Source organism: Calypte anna, chromosome 1, assembly GCF_003957555.1.
Source record: "Calypte anna isolate BGI_N300 chromosome 1, bCalAnn1_v1.p, whole genome shotgun sequence".
Classification (NCBI taxonomy): domain Eukaryota; kingdom Metazoa; phylum Chordata; class Aves; order Apodiformes; family Trochilidae; genus Calypte; species Calypte anna.
Genome location: NC_044244.1, coordinates 111739377 through 111764408, shown reverse-complemented (window position 1 = coordinate 111764408; position 25032 = coordinate 111739377). Strand labels below are relative to the sequence as shown.

Here is a 25032-nt window from a genome sequence, read left to right as displayed (position 1 = left end):
GCCAAGGGGAGACCTTGCTCTCTACAACTGCGTGAAAGGAGCTTGCAGTGAGGTGGGGGTCAATCTCTTCTCACAGGTAACTGGTGATAGGACAAGAGGAATGGCCTCAAGTTGAAACAGGGGAGGTTCTGATCAGATATTAGGAAAAAATTCTTCACCAAAAGGGTTATGAAACACTGGAACAGGCTGACCAGGGAGGTGGTTGAATCACCACCTCTGGAGGTACTGAAAGGACACCTGTTGAAGCGGTGCTTAGGGCTATGGTTCAGCGATGCTGCTGGCAGTGCTGTGAGAACAGTCAGACTTGGTGATCTTAAACCTCTTTTCCAACCCAAACGATTCTGTGATGGTTTTGCGGGGGTCGGGACCCCCTGCCAAGCACTTCCGACGGGTTTTGGAAAAAGCTTAGTGGGGATGGGCAGGTGCCTGAGACCCACCGGCCGGCGGGGACAGGGCTTGGCTCTCTCAGGCTGCAGCACCCGGTGTCCGGAGACGATCCAGGTCCGGGGCCGGAGCCCAGAGAAGGGTTTTCCAGGCAGCCCCGGTACCGGTGGCAGAGCGGCCCGCAGCAAGCCCGGCCGCGCACGGAAGGCGGAAATCCCCGGCCAGAGGGGGCGTGGGAGGCAAAGGGGAATGGCTTATACCGGGGAGCCGGTGGCCCGGCTCGGCAGAACCCGCCTCGGGTAGCCGCCCGCCTCCAGCATCGCCGCGATGGAGCTGAAAGGGTGAGTGGAGGCGCCGGGGGAGGGGGAGCTGCCTGCCTGCCTGCCTGCCTGCCTGCTCGGGGGGCCCAAGCAGGCTGTTTGCCGGAGAGATACACAAACACCCCTCAGAGAAAGAAATCCCGACTTTCATAGCAAGAAAAGTTCTGGGACGGGGCGTCTTATTCCTCAGTGAGAGGGGCCAGGCGGTACACAGGGTCCCCTCCCGACTCGCGGGTCGCGGCGTTAAACCCGCCCGGTGGCGGCTCCCGGCTGCCTGAGGGCAGCGGTTCCCCGCCTCCCCCGGTGTCCCGGAACCGCGGGAGAGTTGAGGCGGGTTTGGCCAGGGTCAGACCACACCAGGGGTCCCACCGACCTGTGGTTTATCATCTGCCCCGCCGAAGGCTGCGGGTCATCAGCTGGCATTTTAAGGAGACCTTTTGGAGAGAATGTAAATGGTGGGAGAAGGCAAGCAGGCTCAGCGGGTTCTGTTGCCCGGAGAAGTGTTACCCTCGCTGCAAGGTGCTAGAATAAGTTCACAAAAAAACAAAAAACAAACAAACAAACAAAAAAATTAAAGTTTTTTTTTAAAAAAACCTTTTTTTAAACTTTTTAAAAAATTTTTTTAAAACTTTAAGGTTTAAAAAAGTTTTTAAAAAGTTTTTTAAAAAAGTTTTTTAAAAAGTTTTTTAAAAAGTTTTTTAAAAAGTTTAAAAAACAGTTTAAAAAAAAAAAGTTTAAAAAGAAAGTTCATGGCACTAATGTGATTACCAATCGGTGATGTGAAAAGAGCGGTGTCACTGCAAGGTCAGGGGATAAAGCAAATCTTGCCAATGGAGCAAAAGCCCCGATGTTAGGATTGGAAGTACCGGGGTATCTTTTGTCTGGCTAGTTTGTGCCAGAGGAACAATATCCCTTGAGCCTAAAATAAATAGTGCATGAAAAAAGTTGAGATGCAACTTCATCTCACATCATCTCACCAAATAAGAATGTGTGAAAGAGGAAGTGCAACTTTCTCCTGTTTCACAAGACATTTTACAAAACTATAGAAGGGGAAGGTGTGGAAAATAATAGAAAAATTTAAAAAACACGGAAGTAAATTTTAAAAATTTAAAAATACATTTTTAGCAAATAAAGGAGAGACACAACCTAAGAAACTAATGCAGCTATACCTGGGCTTAGTGAAGCTCACTGCCAGTGTGATGGGCACAGGAGCCGAGTGTTCTGGGGCAAAAGAGAGGTTTCTTTGCAGTCAAGAGCATTCCTCCCCTTTTTTAAAAAGGGCTATTCCAGACGAATATGGTGAGCTGCCACTGCTGCCACTGTACCACAGCTGTAACCTCCTCCAAATAAGAGGATGACCATCTCTTGATCTGTGTGATCTTAATTGTGATATCATTTATTAAAATAAGGAATCAAAGTCTTCTTTGTATATGTACATTAGATAATCAGTTCTGGCTGACTAACAAACTGTTTGTTGGCATCAGCAAACACCTGCAATGGGAAATTCCCAGAAGAGTCCCATAAAGATCAGTCAACTGTTCTTCTCCATTAAATTCAAATTATTTGCTATATCCATAATTTCTATCCTGGGTGTGGAACAACAAAACAAACCCAGCCATGCGATTAAGAACATTAAGATGAGCTTGTCAAGACAGACCTGACAAGCTTGGCACAAAAGGGGTGGCTCCTGCACAGTATACCAATACAAAGACTGTACAAGCCCATGTGTGAAAGCCACCAAAATCAGTGCCAGAGACAGAAGAGAGGATAGGAGAGCTGCCTCCCTGGAGTGCTTAGATATGCCTTACTTTAGAGACTTACTTTAGGGCTGATTTCTGCTCTAATACTTATTTTAGTAAATCTGCAATGTTACAAATTGGGCATCCACTTAAACTTTTGAAACCTTATCTATGAAACCATTGCAAAGGCTATGAAAGGAAAATAAAGTGTTTTGTTTACATAAAAGTGATACGATTCAGACTTACTTTTTTCTAAACTTTCCCCATGGGAAGCCAAATATGTTTGAGAAGATCATAATTTTTTTAGGACATGGGGGGGTGTTAGAGACCCTCCTCCACAGAAGAGGACACACCCAGGTTGTGCCCAGGCACCTGGTAGGGGTAAAGCTGGGCAGAAACAATGCGAGGTGGCAGATGGATCCTGATGCTTGGCTGGACAAAGCCGTGGGGAAAGGGCAGGAAGCCTGGAAGAGAGAACTCTTGGTGCTGCACGTTTATCTTTCTTAAAGCCCTACATGATAAGAGGTAAATCACCCAAGTTTATAGATGACTTTAAACTGGATTTTTCTATTGCATCCAGCAGGTGTCACTCCCTTGGGAAACTCCTGCACAAATTTGCCCCTCCAGAGTAATCAAAGACAGTAAACTCTTTACAGCAAAACCTTTGCACAGCACCTTGCTATCAGGATGTTTCCTGTTTACACATTTTTACTGAGTGCACAAAACGGTGGGCAGCATGGTCATCTGCTGCTGTTATCCTTTACCCAGATAAAACTCTAACTCATTGAGTTTCACCAGAACAGTGGGATGCAGAGCTTTGAGACCTGGATCTAGGCCTGTGATACTGTGATCCTCTAGGGTCTGTTTGTCCAATGAGTCTATACTGTTCATTTTGACAAGGAAGACCCAATACCAGCTTCATGTCTTTTTGCTCTGATTCCAATATTAGTGCATTTTACTGCTATTCTTGTCCTTGGCCACCCACCCACAGTTGTGTCGTTTGAACTGAAGTTATGCAGCTGTCAAAAATGCAAATACTTAATGGCACATAACATAGACGTAGCTGTACCTAATTTACCTACTTCTGCTCCTATACTAAAACAATGAATATCAGGTTTAAGTAAACAACAGAGATGCTAAAGTGTATCATATAACACTCTTGTTTGCTTTTTTATTTCAGCTGCAGATTTCTGTTACTGCTTCTTCATATCCTGAGAGCTGGTAAGTTCAGAACACTTCAGTTAAAATGAAGTGTTTGGTCACTTACACAGGGTATTTCTCTTATGTACAATGTAAACATCTGTGTTTCTTTAGCAAGACATTTAAGACTTCCTCAGTGTGACATACATCAGGGAACTGACAGAAAAAAATCAGCTTCTATCAGTTTCAGTACTGAGCAAAAAAACTTACGGATTCTCTTGCTTAGATTGCTCTGCTTGTGTTACAGATTTCCTTGCTTGTTTTGCTCTGCCAACCAAAGGCCTTGGAAACAGCTGTAGATAAGCAGATCTAACATCCCTAGCTAAAGTCCTTGTTCATGTTATGAATAGAATTATATATCACTGCATCAAGTGCCCAGTTTTAGTAAGTCTTTTACTAAAGTCTTAAAAATACCTTTCAAAATAAAGGTAAGTTTAAAGGACACCATTTGGTGATACTTAAATGTTTTCAGAGTTGTATCTCTGTTCGTGCTTAATCACTGAGAAGGACCTCAACAAAGTCATCAGGGAAAGTCCCCAGCTCCAAAATCAGGACAAATTGTACCAGATTCAATTTCAACAGATACCTCTGGCCTGTTTCTAAATAACACCAGTGATGGAAGTGTCCCCATCTTCTCAGGCAAGGCTTTGTAGAGTGCTGCTTTTCCTGCTCTTAAGTAGTTTCCCAAAGTCTGAGCTGCAGCATCCTTGTTGCAGTTCAAGTCACTTATTTCTTGTCTCATACAGCAGAGGATATGGCCCTGGAGAACATACTGTCCTCCTCCCTGAAAGCACTTGTTTTTGCTTTAGCAGTGGTTTTCAGTGAGGGAGCCCAACTCAGACATATAGATGATCTATTTCCAAGTCCAGTGCACCAACACAAAGACCCTTTAACCTAAAACATTGCCACCTCCCACCTCACCATTCTCTGATTCCACATTTCCAAACCTCAGTCCTGTGTCATCTTCCTTTCCCTAATTCACCTGCCTGCATAATCCCTTCCTCCAGCTGTCATCTCTTCCATCCAACCCCATTCCGGACCCCCTCCTCAGCCCCCAGTCCAATGTTTACAACACACACATTGCTTTGGTGTCAGAAAGCAGCTGAATGGGGGGCTTTTGGCTAAGAGAGGTGATGCATCCACCATTTGGTCAAAGCCATTCCGGCCATTTCTGAGGAGCTGACCTGCACCTTCTGCAGTGCTCATCAGCCAGCTCATGCTTTCTCAATTCTCACCAGAAGGAGTGGCTGCCTTTCTTGTGTCTGGAGGACAGGAAAAGTGTCCTGAGAGCCAGATACTGTGCTAGCATTTCTCAAGTAGCTGCAAGAGGGTGCAAATTCCTCATGAATGTGTCACTGGAGGTATCTGGGCATGCTGGTTTGCCAGCTGCATCTATTTGCTGAGAGAATGATACTCATGGTAGCAATAAAACATAACTGCTATTACTTGCCCACTGTGAGAAACACTGGTTTTACTCCCCTTTTTAAGTTTTTCAGTCTCAAAATAATGGTAGCACTTTTTTCTTACCAACGCTTCCACTTGATATTTACCCGGTGTTATCTGGCATTTCTTTTAATTAAAAAAAAAAAAAAAAAAAAAAAAAAAGGGTATTAGGACTTGAATATGTGTATGCAGTCAGTCCCAGTCAGTGGACAAAGTGAAATATGCAAGTATCTATGGGGCTGGGAATGCTTAGACCAGTCAGTTCTCAGTGAAAGAAATAAACAGAAGGCTTCATATGGCAAAAGGCACTTTTTTGAAAACTGACAGAGAGAGACATGGAGTGAATTAGCCACAGGCAAGCCAGGAGCTAGGAATGGCTATGAAGTGACCACACTCACCTAGCTATTATAAATACTAGTACTGGAGTCCACATGTGGTAGAATATACTTGAAAAGAATGATCTTTTTTCCACTTAAGCTTCCTTTTCTCTCTTTTTACCTTGTAGTTTTTGCACTGGAGGAAAAAATCATTGTCAGTAAACTGGGAGACAACGCTACACTGAGTTGCGTTTATCGAGAAGGAGAACTGCACTTAAAAAATTTACGGGTATATTGGCAAATAGAAGATGATCAAGAAGAGTGTTCAGTTGTACATGCAATGATCTCCGGTCAAGACAATGAAAGTGAGCAGTGTATTCACTTTAAAAACAGGACTCAGTTATTCTGGGATAGATTGGAAAGGGGTGATTTTTCTCTGCTACTGCTAAACATCAGCCAGAGTGATGAACATACGTACAAATGCGTAGTCCTGCAGAAAACTGAATACACCAGAATGATTCACCAGGCAAAAGTGGTTCTCAGTTTAGCAGGTAAGAACTTGTATCAATTGCACGTATTTTTCCAGATTTTCAAATTTGTGCCATATCAAAGCATACTCAACTTTGAAACATACTTCAGCCTTTTGCTGAAATAAAGTCTGCTCAATTTAGATGTTTACAGATAGGTATCTAGAACTGGGGAGAATACCCCTCACAGGTGTTTATCCAGCATGGGATTTTTTTCAGTTTGATTTCCATTAATATAAGGGCTCTTGCACATGAGTGGGTGATAGAAGCTTAAATTGCTTGCTTTCTTTGGGTTTGGCTTCAACTTTCTTCCTTTCCAGTTCACAAAGATCTTTGGCTTATGTACCAAACCTGCAGGTGTTTCCCTTTCAAGTCATGTGAAAGCCAGAACTTCTGCTTCAGAACCCACATCAAAATTTTGTCTTTTCAATACATTTCAATATGTTGATGATCTTTTCTCTTGCTCTCCAGCTAGCTATAGCCAACCAATACTCATTGGACCAATAAGAAACAGCAACAGTGCTGGAGAAGAGGTGACTTTCAGCTGCAGGTCCAGCAATGGATACCCTAAGCCCAGTGTTTATTGGATAAATAAAACAGACAACAGCCACCTGCCTCCATCAGAGCTAAAGATCACTAACCACACAGATGGCACCTACAGTGTTTTTAGCACACTGAAGGTTAAAGCCACTTCTAACATGCAAATAGAGTGCTCCATAGAAAATAAAGTACTGCGGGAAAATCTGTCAGCCAACTGTAAGTCCCTTTGTGATATTTCATGGTTTCTAGACAGCATATAGAGCAACCAGTTTGTCTTTGTCTACAGATTTTCTAGACAGCAGGACAGACCAACCAGCTTGTCTTTGTCTACAGATAGGCACTAACGAAGGGTATGCGTTAATTCAGTAGTTTCCAGAAGTGCTGAGAAGACTGCAGTTTTTGTTTCAAGCCTAGTTAGGCTTTGCCAGGAACTGTTTACTTCTGACTCCTTCCACATTGAAGCAAACACCCCATCAAGCACGTTATGGCAACAGCATCAAGAAGTTCTTGCAAGGCAGCCACTGGGCTTTACCCTTTGGTTCCTTGGGAACCAAATACAGTAGATCCATGTATACATACAGTAGATCCATGATTCCTGAGCACCTACCTGACTGTTTTGCAGCACTCACATTTGCTTTTTACTCTGCCTATTTTCAAACCCTCCCTCTGTCTAGAGAACAACTCCCATGAGGAGTGGCTGAGGGAACTGAGGTTGTTTTCCTCTGAAGAGAAGGAGGCTACGGGAGACCTTATCACTCTCCACAACTGGCTGAAAGGAGCTTGTAGAGGTAGAACAAGAGGAAATAACCTGAAGTTGCACCAGGGGAGGCTTAGAGCTAGCTATCATGAAGAATTTATTTACAGAAAGGGTAGTCAGGTACTGGAACAGGCTGCCCACGGAGCCTGGGGTGGAGTCACTGTACCTGGGGATGCTCAAAAAACATGTAGATGTTTCACTTCAGGACACACTGTAGTGGACATGGTGGGTTTTTTCTGGGTTGGACTTGTCAGTTGGACTCTGTGAATTTAGAGGTCTTTTCCAACCTTGACAGTTCTGTGAATCTATGAAGCTGTGTTTTCAGTCTCCAAAACTCAATTTAATGCAGTGCGCTATTTAAAGTAGGCCTGTAATAAACAGGTAGTATGAGCCCAGCAGAACAATATACCTAATAGCACAAGTATAATAAGCTATTTATTGCTGATTCAAGTGATCAATAGTAAAAACAAGTATTTAGCCACTCAACTCTTCAGAAAAACAGAAAGCCTTTTAAAAAATTATAAATAAAAAAAGAAATTTAAAAAGAAGTTACAGCTATGGTAGCAATAGTGAATTTTATGATTTCCAAGCTGCTGTGTAGAGTAGCTATCTGGAGGTGATTGTTCAGTCTCATTGCTGTTCCTGCCTCCCACTACACCTTTCTCTCACAGGTTTCTGCACCCTGGATACCTATCAGTTAGTTTGCCTGAACACACCAAGGAATTGCATCCTCTGGATTTAACACCACTCATCCCACAAACATAGCCAGGGGATATAAATTAAACTATTTCCATGAACCAAATTTGTGTGCACAAGCAAAAATTGTATAGTGGAGTATTTAAATAATAGCATATGTAGTGTTATAAATAAGGAGTATTCATATAATAGTGCGAACATAGTCTCCCGAGAGCAAAAAAGGAAGAAAGGATACACACAATATGATGACAGGGACAAATAAACTGGAATTGTATTACTGTGTTATTAGACAGTGTAATAGTTGACACTGGAGATGTGACTTGCTCAGAAGGAATGCCACCAGAATCAGTCCAATGCTAAGCCTTGAGAAATTTGTGTGTGTGTGTAAAATGGAGGCAAATATTTGCCTAGTGTGAAAATTCTCATCTTACTACATCCTTTTCTTATTTTATTTTAGACACACAGCAGAATCAAAGCAATGGTTCTAGCACAGAAAGTCACAAAAACCTGGAAAAAAATGGACGAGGTGCTCAAGCAGCTGGCATTGTTTCCATTGTCATTCTGATAGGTTTTCTGGCTGTCATAATCTGCTGGCTGTGGAAAAGGAGATCTTCTATACCAATGTTCTACACAGGTAAGGAAGCCCTTCCTTTGCATGACCCAGTATGAAGAATTAATTTTCATTTGCCCTTTTTTTCATTTCATCCAGTTAACTGCTAGACGGTACAAGTAAAATCCTCTGCACACAACAGCAGGAAGTCATGCTGTTGTCAGAATCCTGGGATGGACGCATAGTGCTCCAGAACAGGTTATTCTTTATGGCTTTCTGTTAATCCACCTGAGTGTCTCAGGAATTAACTGCTGGATATGAAAGTAACTCAGATTTTGTGGTGGTTCAGGCCATAGTTCTCAGCTGCTGTCTTTGCAGACTGTTGCTGCACAACTGGAGGGGATGCTCCTTCATGCAACAGAACTGGGGTCAGTAGCCCTTTGCTTAGCACAATTCAAAGCAAAAATGAGAGGTTAAATCAATGAGATTAAATCTGAGAGCTTCAGAGTCTCTGGCTGGGCAACTAAGGGGTTCAAGATCCCCTTAGGATCAAGCAGCTTTCTACAAGTTAGTGTATCTCACTGTCACTCCACATTATACATGCATACCCTTGTATTGCTGTATTTGCCCATGTATAGGACCCTTCAATGACTGGCAAAACTGAACAACATGTAGCTCTAAAAGACATTTTCTGAACAAGACTCAGTCTGCTGATGTAGTTGAGTACTTCTGTAAGCCACTTTGCAGGTACACAAGAGCTAGCATCTAAGAAAAGGGAGCAAAGGCAGCCACACTTTTCATGGACAAGGGCAATCCATGCCCTCTTCCTTGTGGCTAGAAAGCTCCAGTGCTTCAGAAAAGAGCAGGAAAAAGCAGAGTAGTGATCTTGCCCAGCATCTGCAGCAGCTGTGCTAAGAGCTGTGTCCTTCCTTCAGAAATAACCCACAAGTGGTTCAGGATTCTGTCCCAAAATTATGGAGCAGGGATGTTGCTTCAAGCCAAAAATCTGTCCTTGCCAAAATGGTGATCTAAATTGTAAACAGAGAATGGACTGCATTTTGCTGTCCAGAGAGTACTTAGCACATTGAACCCTCACCTTTGGTGTATGTCACTAATCCCATTTGGCTAAAGACTACAGTTATTTATCCTACGTACTTAAAACAGTGCATTTGTTTCAGTAGGTGTCCAACCAAATGAAGACAGAGGAGGATTCAACTGTAAGTATTAAACATATCTTAGTGTGCTTTTCTCAAGTGACTTAAATTCGTGGCTTCAGTACTCAAGTTCAGCACAAAACCTTTGGATGAGACTTGCTGGATATTAGAAACTCAAGGATGCAAAGCAGTAGCACTGCTGCTTCTCTCAGCCCTTTCCCTGTGCTCTATAACCATTGCCAAAGGCAGCCTGAAAATCTTGCTTCCCAGGAGGTCCTTTTACAGTTCAGGCCAAAGGACAGGACAAAATGACAGGGAACACATAGCATGCAGGCTGAAGTCACCCTCCCCTTCCATTCCACAACTGTGCTGCAGCTGCTGTTGTAGATGTTGGATTATGCTGTAAAGCCAGGCACAGCCAAACTTGAAAAATCAGTTTTAGATGCTGATTTTTCAAGTTTGAACAACGAGAGCTGACCATTTAACACTTCATATCATGTCAGTGCCCATCAGTAAATGGTTGAGTTTTGCCTTTTTAGTAACTTATCCTGAAAGTCTTTAGCTGAGGTACAGCCTCATGCCTAGTAAACTGAGGATACATACACCAAATTTAAAAAGTAGTAAGCATTCTAAACTCCTGGAGAAAAAAAATGCAGTTTAGGCCTTCAACATGTTCATATTTTTTTATAAACAAGGATGCAATATTGAAGGTCGACTGGTATGTAATTTCATTTATAGCAAGGGAAAAATAAAAACAGGGCAAAAAAATCCAAGATAAAGTTTGAAACCAAACCTAGCACAGGGAACTTAAGAGAATACAGAGAGAATTAGATATCTGCCTATTGAAAGCTCATTTGGTAGTTCTTACTGAAGCAAATGTTTTTTTGCTGCTTGTCTCTGAAGAACACAACTTTTTCTAGAACTTCTTTGGTTGTCATGCAGTCTAGGCTACTGCTCAGTTATTCTGCAGTTCCATCGTCCAACTCCAGCCAGATGCATAACATTTGTGTTTGTTAAACATCAAACAGGCATCATCTTGTTTCCTGTAGAGCATAATGTAGAAAGGAGAATGGATTTACCCCTTAAGAGGCATTTTCTTCTTTTGTTTCTGTGAGCTGCATTAACAAAACATAAGCATATTTAAGGTCAGCTTTTTATTCTCCAGACTTAGTAGTACTAGGCTCCATGGTATTGGGATTTAGCCCAGAAGTAGAAAAACCTCTGTGATGTAAATATTTATCTTATATTGAAGGTTGCTGTAGCATGATTTGTTCATTAACAACAAAACAAAGACATTTGCCTTCCAGAAGCACCATTTGTGGAAGAGGAGGTAGGACAGCAGCTTTGGGGTTTTGCTGCTGTCAGCAGCCGTCCCACCCCTAAGGGACAGAGCCATGGAAGGCAATATCTTTTGGACACCCCAATATGACCTCAGCTTGGACCAGTATCAGAAAAATGAGAATAATCTAGGGAATTTGATCTCTGATGAAAGATGGGTTATGTTTATTTAGGCTGGAGATGGCAGAGCTAATTAAGAATACAATAACAACCTTCTTCAGAGAGGGTCCTTAAAGAGGATGGGACAAGTTGTTTATTGTCCTAACCCAGCAGATGTAGCATTTGAAGTACAACGGGCTTAAAAAAGGGAGATTTAAGCTACATGTTAGGAAAAAAAGGCCCTTTTAATTCTAATGGTAGCTGAGCACTGAGGCAGAGAGTTTGTGCAGGCTGTCAAATCCCCATCAATCCAGGTTTGTTGCTGTTGGTTGTTTTTTTTAACAGAAGAGGAACGTGTACTTGTCAGGAATTATTCAGAAATACTACCTTGGGGAAAAAAGATGAGCTCTTGGAGAAATTCTAGTTTTATTCATTTGAGATTTTCAAATGAGTTGTGCATGACAGAGAGAAAGGCACCATGTATCTCACACCATTATTACAACTTTTCCATAGCTATATGGCTTGTTCCACTGGTTACATAGGAAAAACCACTCTAGGACATTACTATTTCTGAGAGATTTTTTGTTTCTAAAACAAAGTTTTGTTTCTACAGCATCTGTCTAAATGGAAAGTCTGCCAACAATGCGAGCAGCTGGAGATGTGTCAAGGGAAGCATAACCCCTTCTCAGTGGCAGCACTGCTTGTAATACAAGTGACAGATTTCTGCAGACTGGGCCAAAAGAGATGGCAAAACCAGCTTCTGCAACACAACAGACAGCAAAATCCGCTGGATTTTTGCTCCAGCCCCAGGCTATATCCACAAAACTGTTGTGTCACCTCAGAATCTAACCACTTTGGATAGTCCTCCATGACTGTCTGTGTTCTGAGCTCCTGCACTGCAGAAAGCAGCAAGCTCAAAGCTGATGAGTGCCCAGTCTCTTGTCATCACAGCTGAGGACTCTTGTTAGCAGCAGAAGCCACTGCATTTCAGGAACATGGGAAGTTCTTGCTATTTCTCCTTTCCCTGATGATGACTACTGAATGTGAAGAATGGCAGCTAGAAAAAAAAAGAAAACTGAAGAACTCTCTGGAAAGTGAGATTTGTGATCTTCTCCACTTTTGTCTCTACAGTACTTTCTTTCATTGCCTGGTTTCACCAGCTGCAATTACTGTGTACAGAACAAGGTAAAACATTTTGACCCAGTCCTCCAAAAACAGGAGTTCCTATGATAAGCACTGAATATGCTATCTTAAGAGAGCCTGAATTCTTTAAATGCACTTGATATCAACATTTTGGCTTTTTTGGGTTATACCGAATATCCCACCAGAAAAGGGAACTTCCACATTTAACAGAAACCAGGTAGCACTTGGTGAAAGAACAAGCTGCAGAAATCTGATCAATTGAAGATAGTGCTCTCTGCTCTGTTAATATCAGGTTACCTGGATTTACCCTTTTCAGGATGAAACAAAAACTGTTGTCAAGCTCTGCCTGGTTTCAGCTGGTCTTTATTTAAGCGCTCCTCTATGGCTTCCAGGAGGATTTTAAACAGAATTTTTTCAACTGAACCTTTCCTTGTGTCCCATCCCTCAACCTGAAAGAAAAGGCTGCAGACTGTATCACCGTGTTGTCCAGGAATGCCCCAAAAGCCAACAACTGCAGTGTCCTTGTGCCAGTGCCTCCCTGGTCCAGCCCCGAGTCAGCCAAGAGCAACTAGATGAAAATAATGAAGCATTAACTTTGCTGATGGTATGAAGTTGTGAAGGAGAAGGAATCTCCACTAGCTGTCTTGTCTAGGTGGAGTAGTTTCCCCATCTCATCACAGAGGGACAGAGATGATGATTTTTAAACTGAGCCCTGGAAACACCTGGCTTCTACACCAGTTACTATACTAAAATTCTACCATTTTTGTGATTAAGTCTCAGCCTGATTTGTCCTAGATATACATAGGGGAGGCACTCCAGAGTCAACTGTTAAGACAGGACACTGATTTGTCATATCAAGATGAGCTTTCAAATCCTGGCCAAGTGAAAATAAAATTTATCTTCTATCATGAGGGATCCAGAACCATTTGGCAATGGCACAATTAATTTGTGTTGAACCAATACCTTCAAGGAGGCTTGAAATTGGGTAGCTGTGTATCATGTGTACATACTAGTATCTGGTGAGAGAGCTGCATGGGCTCAGCCTCTGTAGCATTAAGGGAGGAGGCAGTTTACATCTCACTTGATGCAGTCTGGGCCTACTGACCAGTTTGGACAGTATGGGGACACTGGGGTTTTTGATTAAAAAAAAAAAAAAAATGCAGCCAAGCTGCCTAATTAAGCTCCTGTCTCCTGTTAAGATAGCTAGCACTTGTGTTACTTGTGTACAGTTGGGGGGTTTTAAAAGACATTTTATCTATTTATGTAAATAAAGTATATTGCATATTTCTTAATGTTGAATGATGTGTGTGAAAAATACTGCTTTATTTATTAATTTCACTTTTGTCTTCTGTTGCTTTCCCATCTAGAACTGTAACATGCCCATCAGGCAGGGCTCAAAGTATTTGTAGGATAAGATTACTAAGATGCTATATGTTACTTTAAATGTAAGCCTTTCCTTATCTTCCCTCATGTCCATCTGGGTGTTATTTTCCAAGTCCACACCTAGTCTTGAGTGAATCCCAATGGGAACTTACTTGCAGAAAGCATTCAAGCTTGCAGACACCTTAACACTGTGAACATCATCTGTGCTTATTTGCAGGGTAATGATTTCCCTTCAGTAAAAAGTCCTGCAGACATTTTCTCACTATTTATCACAGGAAGTTGTTTTGTGTAACCTTTTTGGTGCTGCTGTAACTGACAGAAACATTTTCTAAAAACCTTCTAAAAAGTTTTCCATTTTTATAGTCTGCAACTACAAGAAGCTGTAACAGTTTAGAGATGTAAAAAGTGACCTAGCAGGTGTTTCACAGTATTTTGTTAAGCTAATTTAGATTGGTTGGGTTTTTCCTTCTTCTGGTCTAATATGTACATTCATATACATATGTGTATTCATAGTATGTACTGAAGATATCTAAATGCAACAGCCTGCTCTTAAAAAAATGTGTAGTTTCAATTTGTTTAGAATTCCAGCTATTTTTGAAGGCAAGTAAATTTTAGATGGCAGTTGCTTATTAGCATTCAAAGGACTTGGCAATTGTGTAATAACAGTTTTTTGTTATCTCATACCATGTTTATATTTTAAATAAAATCTATTCATTCTTCTCAATGTTTGACTAAATCTATCAGCATGTAAAGTCAAGTCCCTCTAGACCATTCCCCCCAAACAAGGTGGATATTTTACTTTCAGCCACATCCCTAGGGGCTCCTTTCCAAAGCCCCTGGATGAAGAGAGACCAAGACAACATGGAGCCTTGACTAGTTTTGTTCTGTTTCAGCTCACACAATGAAGTACCATGAAGAAAACCAACCCAAGTCATGGGTTGCCTGAAGATAGCACTAAGCCTGGGCTGATACAGTCTTCTCTCACCCAGTTTAAGAACCTGTAGGACAGCAAAGGTGCAACACACCCTCCTGATTCCAGAACTCAAACCACCTCATTGCACTGCCCCAGGTCAGTGTTGCACTTGGGGACCAACATCCCTTTTCTTTCCCTTTTTTAAAGACAGCAGCTCCCATGAACTGCATGTCCCAAGCAACTTAAACAGGTACAAGAAAAGCACCACTTGATGCAGTTTTGTGGACAGACTCTAAGAAACAGATTCACTTTCACAGAAAAGCGAAAGGCTTTCATTGTGGCATGGCTGGTAAACCACAGGTGGAAACCCCCAAGAGAGAACATGTGTTGTTACTCAGTGGTCCAAATCTATCCTTCCTGTAGTCAAATTCAGTATTTAAATCTTCACCTGTGAGAGCTGAGATGTCTCTTCTGCTAGAAAATACATTCCCTTTTTCCAGTTCAACGATCCTCACTCCAAACACTTTTCTCAATCACCCCTTGTGCTGTGTCAAAGAAACTTTATTAGTTGCTTTTCCAAACTGCAAAGTGATTCTTCTTGTACTAGTAGCAAATGTGCACAGAAGTTCACATTACCCTGTGAGAGTAATATCCCCTAACCTCTCCCTTTTCTAGGGCAAGAAAAACTGCTTTAAAGAACAACTGAGTGCAGCTCAGCTCTGCAGAGAACCCACACACACTTCAGAAGTTAGTTTGACTCTTGGACCTCTTCCTTCTAATGTGTGAAGTGCCATTTGGACCTTTACCACATTCACTGAACATTACAGGATGAAAACATTGGGAACTGGTCCCCATCTGTGGATTACAAAAGGCACCCCACATATTCCTCAAGGTGATCTCTGCAGCTGGAACCCCTGGGGAACTGCAGGCCCCAGCCCAGTAGCCTTTGTCCAATTCATCTTTCAAGACACACTTATGTGACAACATGTCAATTGTACAATTACCTTTACACACAAGAAAAATGCTTCCAACACTTCATGCATTATCAGCATCACTGATAAGCATAAGTAGTGTATCTAAAACAGTGCCCCATGCTGCAAAATGTAAGTCCTTGGAAACTACTCATGACCTTACCATTAAGCACAAACTCAAGTACTTTGTTGGGAAAGATCCTGTCTCCCATTTTAGCCTGACACAGAAAACTGCTGTGTCAAGATAAATGCTCTTACATCAACACAGATTTAGGCTGACCTTCCAACTTGCCCAAAATAGGTCCCAACAGCTTAGTAATAAAACACTAGTTTGTTTTCTTGTGATTCCAGGAAGTGTGCTTAGGGGCATTTTATAGTTGGAAAACTGGGACACAGAGCTGAATGCTCAGGGTCACTTAAGGCTGTAGCTGACCTGATGCTTCAGCTCATATCTCCAGCATACAGAGACCTTTTTCTCCCAGTTACTGGACTGGAGGGTCTGCTTTCTTGCCACAGTCACCCCAGTAGACGTCTTAAGTCAAAAGAAGTCACTTGCTATATTTTAATAGGAACACACTTAAACTGCCAGATTACACTTTCATACCTATTGTATAAAAAAACGGAAAGGGGAAAATATATGACAAAATGTCTTTCAGTTGAAACTGTAAGGCTTTTAAGAAACTTTTAAGAAACTTTTAAGACTGTGTCAGTGAGAAGCAACACTAATGCAGGTATAATGTGGACAGGCCATAACCTTTCCTTCTTAATTTCTTCCACCAGATCTTCATCTATGCTGCCACATATCAACCCTTTTAGGAGGCTAAGTATGTAGTTTTAAAACAGAAACAATCAGGTTTGCTCACAACACTTTTTTTTTCCACAGAATCATGCTGGACTAGAGACAATTCTTTTCTTCTCTATTCATCTCTAGAGCAGTCAGACTTACAATTATTATTTTACCTAACTTCTAAAGTGCATCACTACCGCAGTCACAGTAACTAAAAACAGATGGAGGGAACAAAAGGTGTAAAATACATGAACTACTGTCAAAGCACTGCAGCTGCTCTTATAACACAATGCAAATATAAATTATCTTTATCACCATATTGAAAATCTTGCTTGCCAGCTCAGAGCAGTTTATCAAGCTGCCACTGATATTAAACTTTGTGTCAGCAAAGTACCAGAAGTCCTATCATAAGCCTAATTTTAAAGACCTTTCTTTGCTTTTCCATATGTATACTTTGACTTCAACATCTATCTGTCTCTGCCTACAGCACAGAGGGGTCGCTCTCCTATTTGATACACAGTGTTGAGTCTTCTGGTACCTGAACAGGCCTACAGAAATCTGAAGGGGATGTAGTGATAGGACAAGGTTTCAAACTAAAAGAGTTTAGATGAGTTATTAGGAAGAAATTCTTCACTGTGAGTGTGGTGAGACACTGGCAGGGGTTGCCCAGGGAGCTGTGGCTGCCCCCTCCCTGGCAGTGTTCAAGGCCAGGTTGGATGGGGCTGTGAGCAACCTGGTCTGGTGGGAGGTGTCCCTGCCCATGCAGGGGGGTTGGAAGCAAGTGATCTTTAAGGTCCCTTCCAACCCAAACCATCCTGTGATTGAACTCTCTCATCAGAATCTGGGTGAAACCCCAGTGTGTGCTGGTTTCTGCTCTACTGAACCAGGCAATAAGGTTGGCCAGACAAATTTCCTTTCCAGAAAAAGTCATTGACCATTTCTACACAGGGTGTGGCAGGGAGTTAAGCACCCTACAAAGGTCTCCTGGTGCCAGCTTGCATGAGAAGGATGCCCAGAAGCTGGAGGAATAGAGAAGGTGGGGAAGCAGATGTGGAGACAGGCAAATCTCCATGGATCCCTGGCCAGGGAAAGCCACCATGCCAGTTCTCTGCTCATCAGGCAAGCACCCCATGAGGAGTCCTAACACACCAGGACATAGCTCAGCTCTAAGGAGTAAGTGCCTTCCAGCAGGAAAAAGCAAAAGCATAACTGGAAAAACAAACAAAAAAAACCCCAAACCTCAACATAACAACAACCCCAAACTCTATACATCTGTTATGATTTACTTCAGATTCTTTTGTTTGTTCATTTAAAGTTGAAATTTTCATTGTTACCACAAGGCAGACTGCTGCCTGTTGAAGTATTTCTTATGGAACATTTTTATCCAGCTGTGAGTTAAAAAAAAAAATAAAATAAAAAAAAAATCAATCTTTTAATCCGCTCAAGCTCAGTAACACTTAATCAGTCTTCTAGAAATGAAGCTCTGCGTGGGAATTTTTTTTTTTTTTTTAATTAAAAGAAAATTAGTCCTTAAGAAGAATAAACAAGCATATGTTCTTGCTGGCAGGAATTACAATCACAAAAGCTACCAGGCATGCACAGAGCAAGCCAATGCCTTTCATTAATATTTTTGGCAATGAAGCAACTACTGACAGGCTTCAAACAATGTGCCTTAGCTCCACTTCTGAACAATTCCTATTGCATCACAACATCTCTGGATGGAAACTTATTTCTAAACAAACAGAGCCAAACTAAACTGCTCCTCAGAAACAGAAAATCTAGAAAAAGAAATCCAACACTTTGGTGGCTGCATTTACTTTATCAGTAGGCCTTCAAATTTTTGGAAGCAGGAGTATGCATTCCAGACACCCAAACCCTCTGCTCAGTTTTTGCATTAGGACTGGGTTTAACCTCCCCAGGCTGTAGTTGATGAAGCTTGAGCCCATCGCAGCCCCAGGGGATCCCAGGCACAAAGCATGCCCTCAACCTGCATCTTTTTCAGAAACATTTGAGGTGTGGGTGGAGGGCAGGAAAGGAGTTCTGTCTTAGTCTCTGAAATTTTGCATGTATTCAGAAGCCAGGGAAAAAGTTTTCTGTGAAGGTGGAAACAGAATCATAGAATCATAGAATCGACTGGGTTGGAACGGACCTCAGAAATCATCAAGTCCAACCCTTGATCCACCACTGTTGCGGTTACCAGACCATGGCACTGAGTGCCACATCCAGTCTCTTTTTAAATATCTCCAGGGATGGAGAATCCACTACTTCACTGGGCAGCCCATTCCAATGTCTGATCACCCTCTCTGTAAAGAAATTCTTTCTAATATCCAACCTAAACTTCCCCCGGCACAACTTAAGACCGTGCCCTCTTGTCTTGCTGAGAGTTGCCTGGGAAAAGAGACCAACCCCCCTCTGGCTACACCCTCCTTTCAGGGAGTTGTAGAGAGTGATGAGGTCTCCCCTGAGCCTCCTCTTCTCCAGGCTGAACAGCCCCAGCTCCCTCAGCCTCTCCTCATAGGGTCTGTGCTCGAGTCCCTTCACCAGCTTAGTTGCCCTCCTTTGGACCTGCTCCAGGACCTCGATATCCTTCCTAAACTGAGGGGCCCAGAACTGGACACAGGACTCGAGGTGTGGCCTCACCAGCTCTGAGTACAGGGGCAGAATCACTTCCTTGGACCTGCTGGCCACACTGTTCCTGATACACGCCAGGATGCCATTGGCCTTCTTGGCTACCTGGGCACACTGCTGGCTCATGTTCAGTTTCTTGTCGATGCAGACTCCCAGGTCCCTTTCTGCCTGGCTGCTCTCCAGCCACTCTGTCCCCAGCCTGTAGCGCTGCATGGGGTTGTTGTGGCCAAAGTGCAGGACCCGGCACTTGGCCGTGTTGAACCTCATCCTGCTGGAATCAGCCCATCTCTCCAACCATCTCCAATCCTCTACTAGAAAGGTCTGGCTTTACGGCCCTGTGATCTTATACATTGCTCACCACAACTTTTACAAAGCACTGTATAATGTTAATGATTGCACATCTAGCTGCTGGGATGGGACAGAATGCTCAGCCTGAAGGTAAATAATTGCATCACTGTCAGCTGGAAACTCCATACAAGGAGTCAGTGTAATGGCAGAGAGGTGAGCAGCACCCACAGCACCTTCGAACAAAGTGCAGGGGAGCGGGTGTGCCAAACGCAGAGCAGATTTTGCAAGATGAGGGAGAAAGCACGTGGCTTCCACAAGCAATGCCTGCCCTTATCCAAGTGTCAGGGCTACCGAAGACTGAATGCAAACACAATCCCAACGTCACTGCTTTCATTCACACTATTTACTTTTCAGGGAGCAATGATTGGCAGTGTATCTCTCCCCTACCCCAACGCCTCAAAGCCAGGTCACTGATCACTGCCAGGACAGGACATACTTGTTTTGCCCTCTTGAGATGCTGTGCCCTGTAGGTTGGCAGAATGCCAGCAATTTAGTACAAAGGGCATTACTAGAGACTGCCTGAACTTTCACAGGGAAAAACTGTGCTTCCTCTGGTGAGACTTAGCTAAAAAAAAAACAAACAACAACTCCAATACTTTGTTTCTAGGAGAGAGAGATCTGGAGAGTTACTGTGGTGTGGGTCACAGCCAGACAAAGTCATGGGGCTATATTATTAGCCTTAGAATATCCACAGTAAAGGAGCAGTTTCTAAACCAAACAATTTTCCCCACTATTAGTGTGATTTCTGATAGGCTAGGGGCAAAGGACTGCAGCAGAGAGCATGCTTAACATGGGTACTTTAATTGCTACTAGCATTTACAGAATATAACTTTCCAGAAACAAAAATCCCTGTGCACCTAAAACAACCCCCAACAGACAACAAAACAAAACAAAAAAAAAGCCCAAAAACAAAGAACCACACAATGAAATAACAAACAAACACCACAACAGAAAGAGGTGGTGAGAGCTGCAGTATGGTGTTCAACAAACCTCAAATTTCACAAAAATGGGAAATGGGAGTTCCTTTGCCCCTGGGACTGGAGCACCCTGCATAGGAGGGGAGCGCTCCCACAGCTTCTGCAAGAGCTGGAGCTGCACTGGGCAGGGAGCTGAACCAGGACATTTTATCTCAACACACTCTAACAATTTGCTCAGCCCTATATCTCAGCTCTAGAGACGGTGCAAGCCAGCACAGATCAGAGGATCAGAGGAAAGGCTTTGTGCACCTTAAGAAAACCTCTATGATTCATTTAGCCCTGACTTGCAGAAGGAAAGCAAGGCTGGGAGAGTCTAAAGCAGCTGTGGCTGTCAGCAGGGACATAAGACACAGCCAGTCAGCAGGTCTTAGGGTTGGCACACAGACTGAGACGACTGAGCAGGGCAGAAAAATCAGATTTAGGAGAAAGCAGAGCTGACAGTCTTCTTGGAAAGAAGCTTAAAGCCTGGACAATAGGAATGCCCCAGGCAGCTCCTCTCTTCTGATTGAGAGTGGCAAACTGTACTCGTGTACTTTATAGACGCAAAAATAAGATCCAGAGGACGAGTGTCCCTCATGGGGAACTGCATTCTTGTTTGCCAGTACTTCATTGCTTGTGCTTAGAGCTGCATACCTTATGTTTGGCAACACTCACACAAGGTACCCCACAACATATCTAGTGGTACATAAACCAAGTTTTAGGGGTTTTTTGCTGTTGGATTTTATGGTTTCCCTGCTACTCCTAAATGAAAGGGCCAATCCTATAACTAGTAACAGCCTGATCAGTTGCATTTCTGAAGGTTTGAAGATGGCATTATTGTGACTATGCTGAACCCCCAAAATATGTACCTCTCTTCCCTGATGAAGAGCACAGGAGGGGCATTAAGTGTTTAGTTAAGTTATACAGTTAGCCATGGATCAATCCAGTTACATCCCCAAATATTTTATTATCCCTGCCAAGAAGTTGGTTGGAATACAATATGTGTGCCAGAAGGTTGGTGTGCTCCCCGTGCATTTCTAGACAGAGCAGAGCCCTTTCCCTACTGCTACTGTGTCAGTACCATGCACAAGACCAGGCTTCCCACCACCAGTTCATCCTTCCTCCCCAAGTAGGCTTGTGAGCCCTATTCTGGCCAGCACAGGGTAGGACAATATAACAGTAGTGGCTGGAACAGAGGGGAAGAATAAAAAAAGAGTGGCTGAGAAAGAGGTGCACATCAGAGACTCATGCCCTTTGAGATGCACCAGAATGCAGAGTGGGGAGATGAAATAAAACAAAATGCTTTTTCACTGAGCTGCTCAGAGGGCTGCAAAGAGGATGAAATGGTAGTACCAGGAGAGCTGGAAAGGTAAATATGTAGGGGAGATGGGCAGGCGGTGAGTCAAGCTCGTGATGACAGTTCATTCACCACAAAGATCTGCCAAGCACCAATCCCTTGCTGCAACAAAGGCAGGTGCCCTTGCCTACTTAGGCCCCTGGTCTATCCAGCTAGCTGTGTAATTTTGCCTGTGTCAGAGAAAAGGAGGTTGAGAGGTGACCTTGTTGCTCCCTACAGCTTCCTGAGGAGGGGAAGTGGAGAGGGTGATCTCCCTGCTAGCCAGGACATGTGGGAATAGTTCAAAGCTGCATCAGGGAAGAGGCTCCTCAGGAAATTGGTCACAGCACAAAGCCTGTTAGAGTTCAAGGATTGTCTGCATGATGCTTTCAGTCACGCAGGCCATGGTCATATAGTTATCTTAGTAAGCCTTGCAAGAAGCAGGGAGTTGGACTCAAGAATCCTTATGGATCCCTTCCAACTTGAGATATTCTATGATTCCAGGGGAGTTGCGAACTTAACATTAAGGAGCATTTCTTCTCTGAGATGGTGGTCAAACACTGGAACAGGCTTCCTAAGGCGATGGTCAATGCCCCAAGCCTGTTAGTGTTTAAGAGGTGTTTGGTGAATGCTCTTAAATTACACTTTGACTTTTGGTCAACCTTGAAGTTGTCAAGCAGCTGGACTAGCTGGCCATTGTTGGTCCCTTCCAGCTGAAATAGTCTATTCCACATCTCACACCAAGAGGAAAGCACGAGATGCATGGAGCGGCTTATGATTTCAACACCTTCCAGTGCTTGCTGATATTCCCTGGGGAAATCCAGAAGCCTTGTGGCAAATAAAATAATGAACACAACTGAAGAAAAAGCATGAACTCACCCTTCTCAGATCCTTATCACTCAGGCAGCTACTCACTTCAGGATAATCTGAAACAAACAAACAAACAAACAAAAAAACCTCAACCCCCCCCCCCCAAAAATTAAAAAAACAAAAAAAAACCCCAAACACCCCCCAAAAAAAAAACCCCAAAAACCAAAAAAACAACACCCCCAAAAAAAAAAAAAAAAAAAAAAAAAAAAAAGAAAGAAAGATAAAGAAAGAAAAGAAAAAGGGAAAAAGAAAGGGACTTCAGAGAGAAACAAGCAGCTAGTGTATCAGTCTGGAAGATGTGTCACTCAAGAGCTCAGACTGACAGAAGTAGCATTCAGCTTCATTCTCATTCCTTTCTCACAGTCGAGCTGAATTTTTGTTCCCGTTTCTGCTTGCACATTCAGGTCATTAGGCCTCACCCATGTATGCACATTTCTTGCCAAGTATCTTCTACTGCCAGAACTTAAAAGACTGTTTCCTCTTCATTTCCAAATTACCACGCTGTTTCAGTTTTCGGTACTTTAGTTGCACCATAAAAGGACCTCAGCAGCTTCTAAAATGGTTCAAAAGCCAGCATGAGCACCCATTATTTCTCCATAGCTCTGTATTTGCTCTTGTTCTGGGGCAAAAGTCTTAGCCACATAACACAAATGGACCATGTTACCTCAAATGAGCAGAAACAACAGAACAACCCCAAACTAAAAAAAAAAACAAAAACCAAAACAAAACAACCAATCCCACACCCAATGTACATATTGGTGTGGTTTATCCTGGTGAGCAGTCGTCACTGCCTAGCATGATTTTTTTTATCATTGGAAATATAAATGAATAATAGCTGTATGGTCGTGCCCTCCAGACAGAAAACCTTCACTTCAGACCATTAGAAGACACATCCATGACTCTTGTATTTTTGTACAACAAGTGGTTTTGGAAGAATACATTAGTAATCTAGATCCACTACTTCATCCTGCAAGATGGGAGGACAGCAATAAGGTGCAAAAAGGGTGGAAGAGAAGACACAGAGTATTCCTAGGCACAGAGCTAGAGTACAGCAGCCTTTCTGTTCTTGAGAATTTTTTTGCTCAGTGATCCTTAAACACTATGCCAGAGCACTTCAAAGATCAAACCCAAGAAAAACACAAGAGTATGAAGTGACATACAAATTTAAAAGGTATGTACTGAGAAAAGGCTATTGAAATCATTGGACACACTGAGGAATTATCTTAGCTGATGGTTTAAATTTAGATGGAGCTCCATAATATTTTAGAGACTTGTTCTGTGCTCTTAAAGAAGAAATTAGCATATGAAGTATGATGGATCCACCTTCAAAACCCTGAGCTTGGTCATGGAGTAGTTTTTTGTTTTGTTTTATTTTACTTGAATTTGGACATGGGATCTGCAAGTCAGATTTTAACAGTTTTGTTAGTTTGGACAATACTTCTAACTTTGATATAAAAGGAGGTCTCAGGCTAGTATCTCTTTTTAAAAATAAGCTTTTGGAAGAGCACAGAGAAAGAAAACCTCAGTGCATCTTTCTCACAAAATTAGTGTGGCCATATATGTTTTTGTACTTCATTGGGAATTTTATTCTTGGAAGTCTTCCACTCCTGTGCTTCACTGCCAGACAGAGAATAACTTATACAAACTCAGAAATATTTTCCTCTGTGCTGTCTCACCATTCATCTTGTGTGAATTGCATCAGGCATCCAAAGCTTTGCAAAAGTGAAGTGCCTCAGGAAATACTCATAAACATCACTGTGACAGGAGAGAGTAAGCAAATTCTACTACAGAAGTGTTTGAGTGGAGACACTGTGTATTGCTGAAATACTATCATGAAGCTGACCAATTTATCAAGTGGTACTTCTCAAACAATTAAGTAGGGGAATGTTGTTTGCTTGCTAGCATAATGAAAACTTATTTCCTAGAGTTTCTTCACTTAGTTAACTTCTGGCTTAATACTAAAAAAATTCAGACAGTCTAAATTTACACTATTTTTTGTCAATAAGCGTTACACACAAATATTTCAACTCATCCACTACAATTAACTAGCAAGCTCACTGCTTAACCCAAGCAGAGGAGGAGCTGAGATGAATGAAAACAGTGTTTGGAACACTAATTATTTCAAATCAGTTGGTATGCCTTTTATAGCATGTTTATATCATGAAAAATTCATCACCAACACTGCATTATAGGGTGTGAATATACATACACTTATTAAATTTTTAAAAAGGGAGATGTCAGATGGATTCAATTCAACACAAGGGAGACTACCCAGAAACTCATAGTTTAAAAACTACAGTTTACCAGAATCCACGTAATATATTTCTCTGTTTATGATGTGTATGTGCTGATTAGTGCTGTTATGCAACTATGTGCCACATAGCCTCAGAGAAATGATGGCCAAGCTAGCAAATGCTCATAGACATAAAACTTAAATTCCTTAATGAAATAACATAGCAGAACATTCCAGGCAATTCCTTTATGAAATAACAGAGCAGAACATGCCAGGAACCCTCATCCAAGGCAACAGCTCAGCAAGATGCACGCAAGGACACTCTCAAGGGGAAAAAGAAAAGCTTCTACCATGGTTGGCTGAAAAAAGAAAGGGTAAATATTGCTCAGTACCTGTGCAC

General features: G+C 42.4%; 1 protein-coding gene across 2 annotated transcripts; it reads left to right on the top strand.

Annotated features, from left to right (window-relative positions):
• The first annotated feature begins 581 nt into the window (after window positions 1-581).
• ICOSLG (inducible T cell costimulator ligand) lies at window positions 582-14309 on the top strand. 2 transcript variants are annotated; one of them, XM_030469359.1, is made up of 7 exons: window positions 582-725; window positions 3624-3664; window positions 5592-5954; window positions 6402-6686; window positions 8381-8557; window positions 9655-9690; window positions 11678-14309. In XM_030469359.1, the coding sequence occupies exons 1-7, from the start codon at window positions 712-714 to the stop codon at window positions 11686-11688; spliced, it is 927 nt and encodes a 308-aa protein (XP_030325219.1). In that variant the 5' UTR covers window positions 582-711; the 3' UTR covers window positions 11689-14309. The 2 variants fall into 2 exon arrangements, with proteins under 2 accessions (XP_030325219.1, XP_030325218.1); XM_030469358.1 differs by having other exon boundaries at window positions 9652-9690.
• Window positions 14310-25032: the final 10723 nt, after the last annotated feature.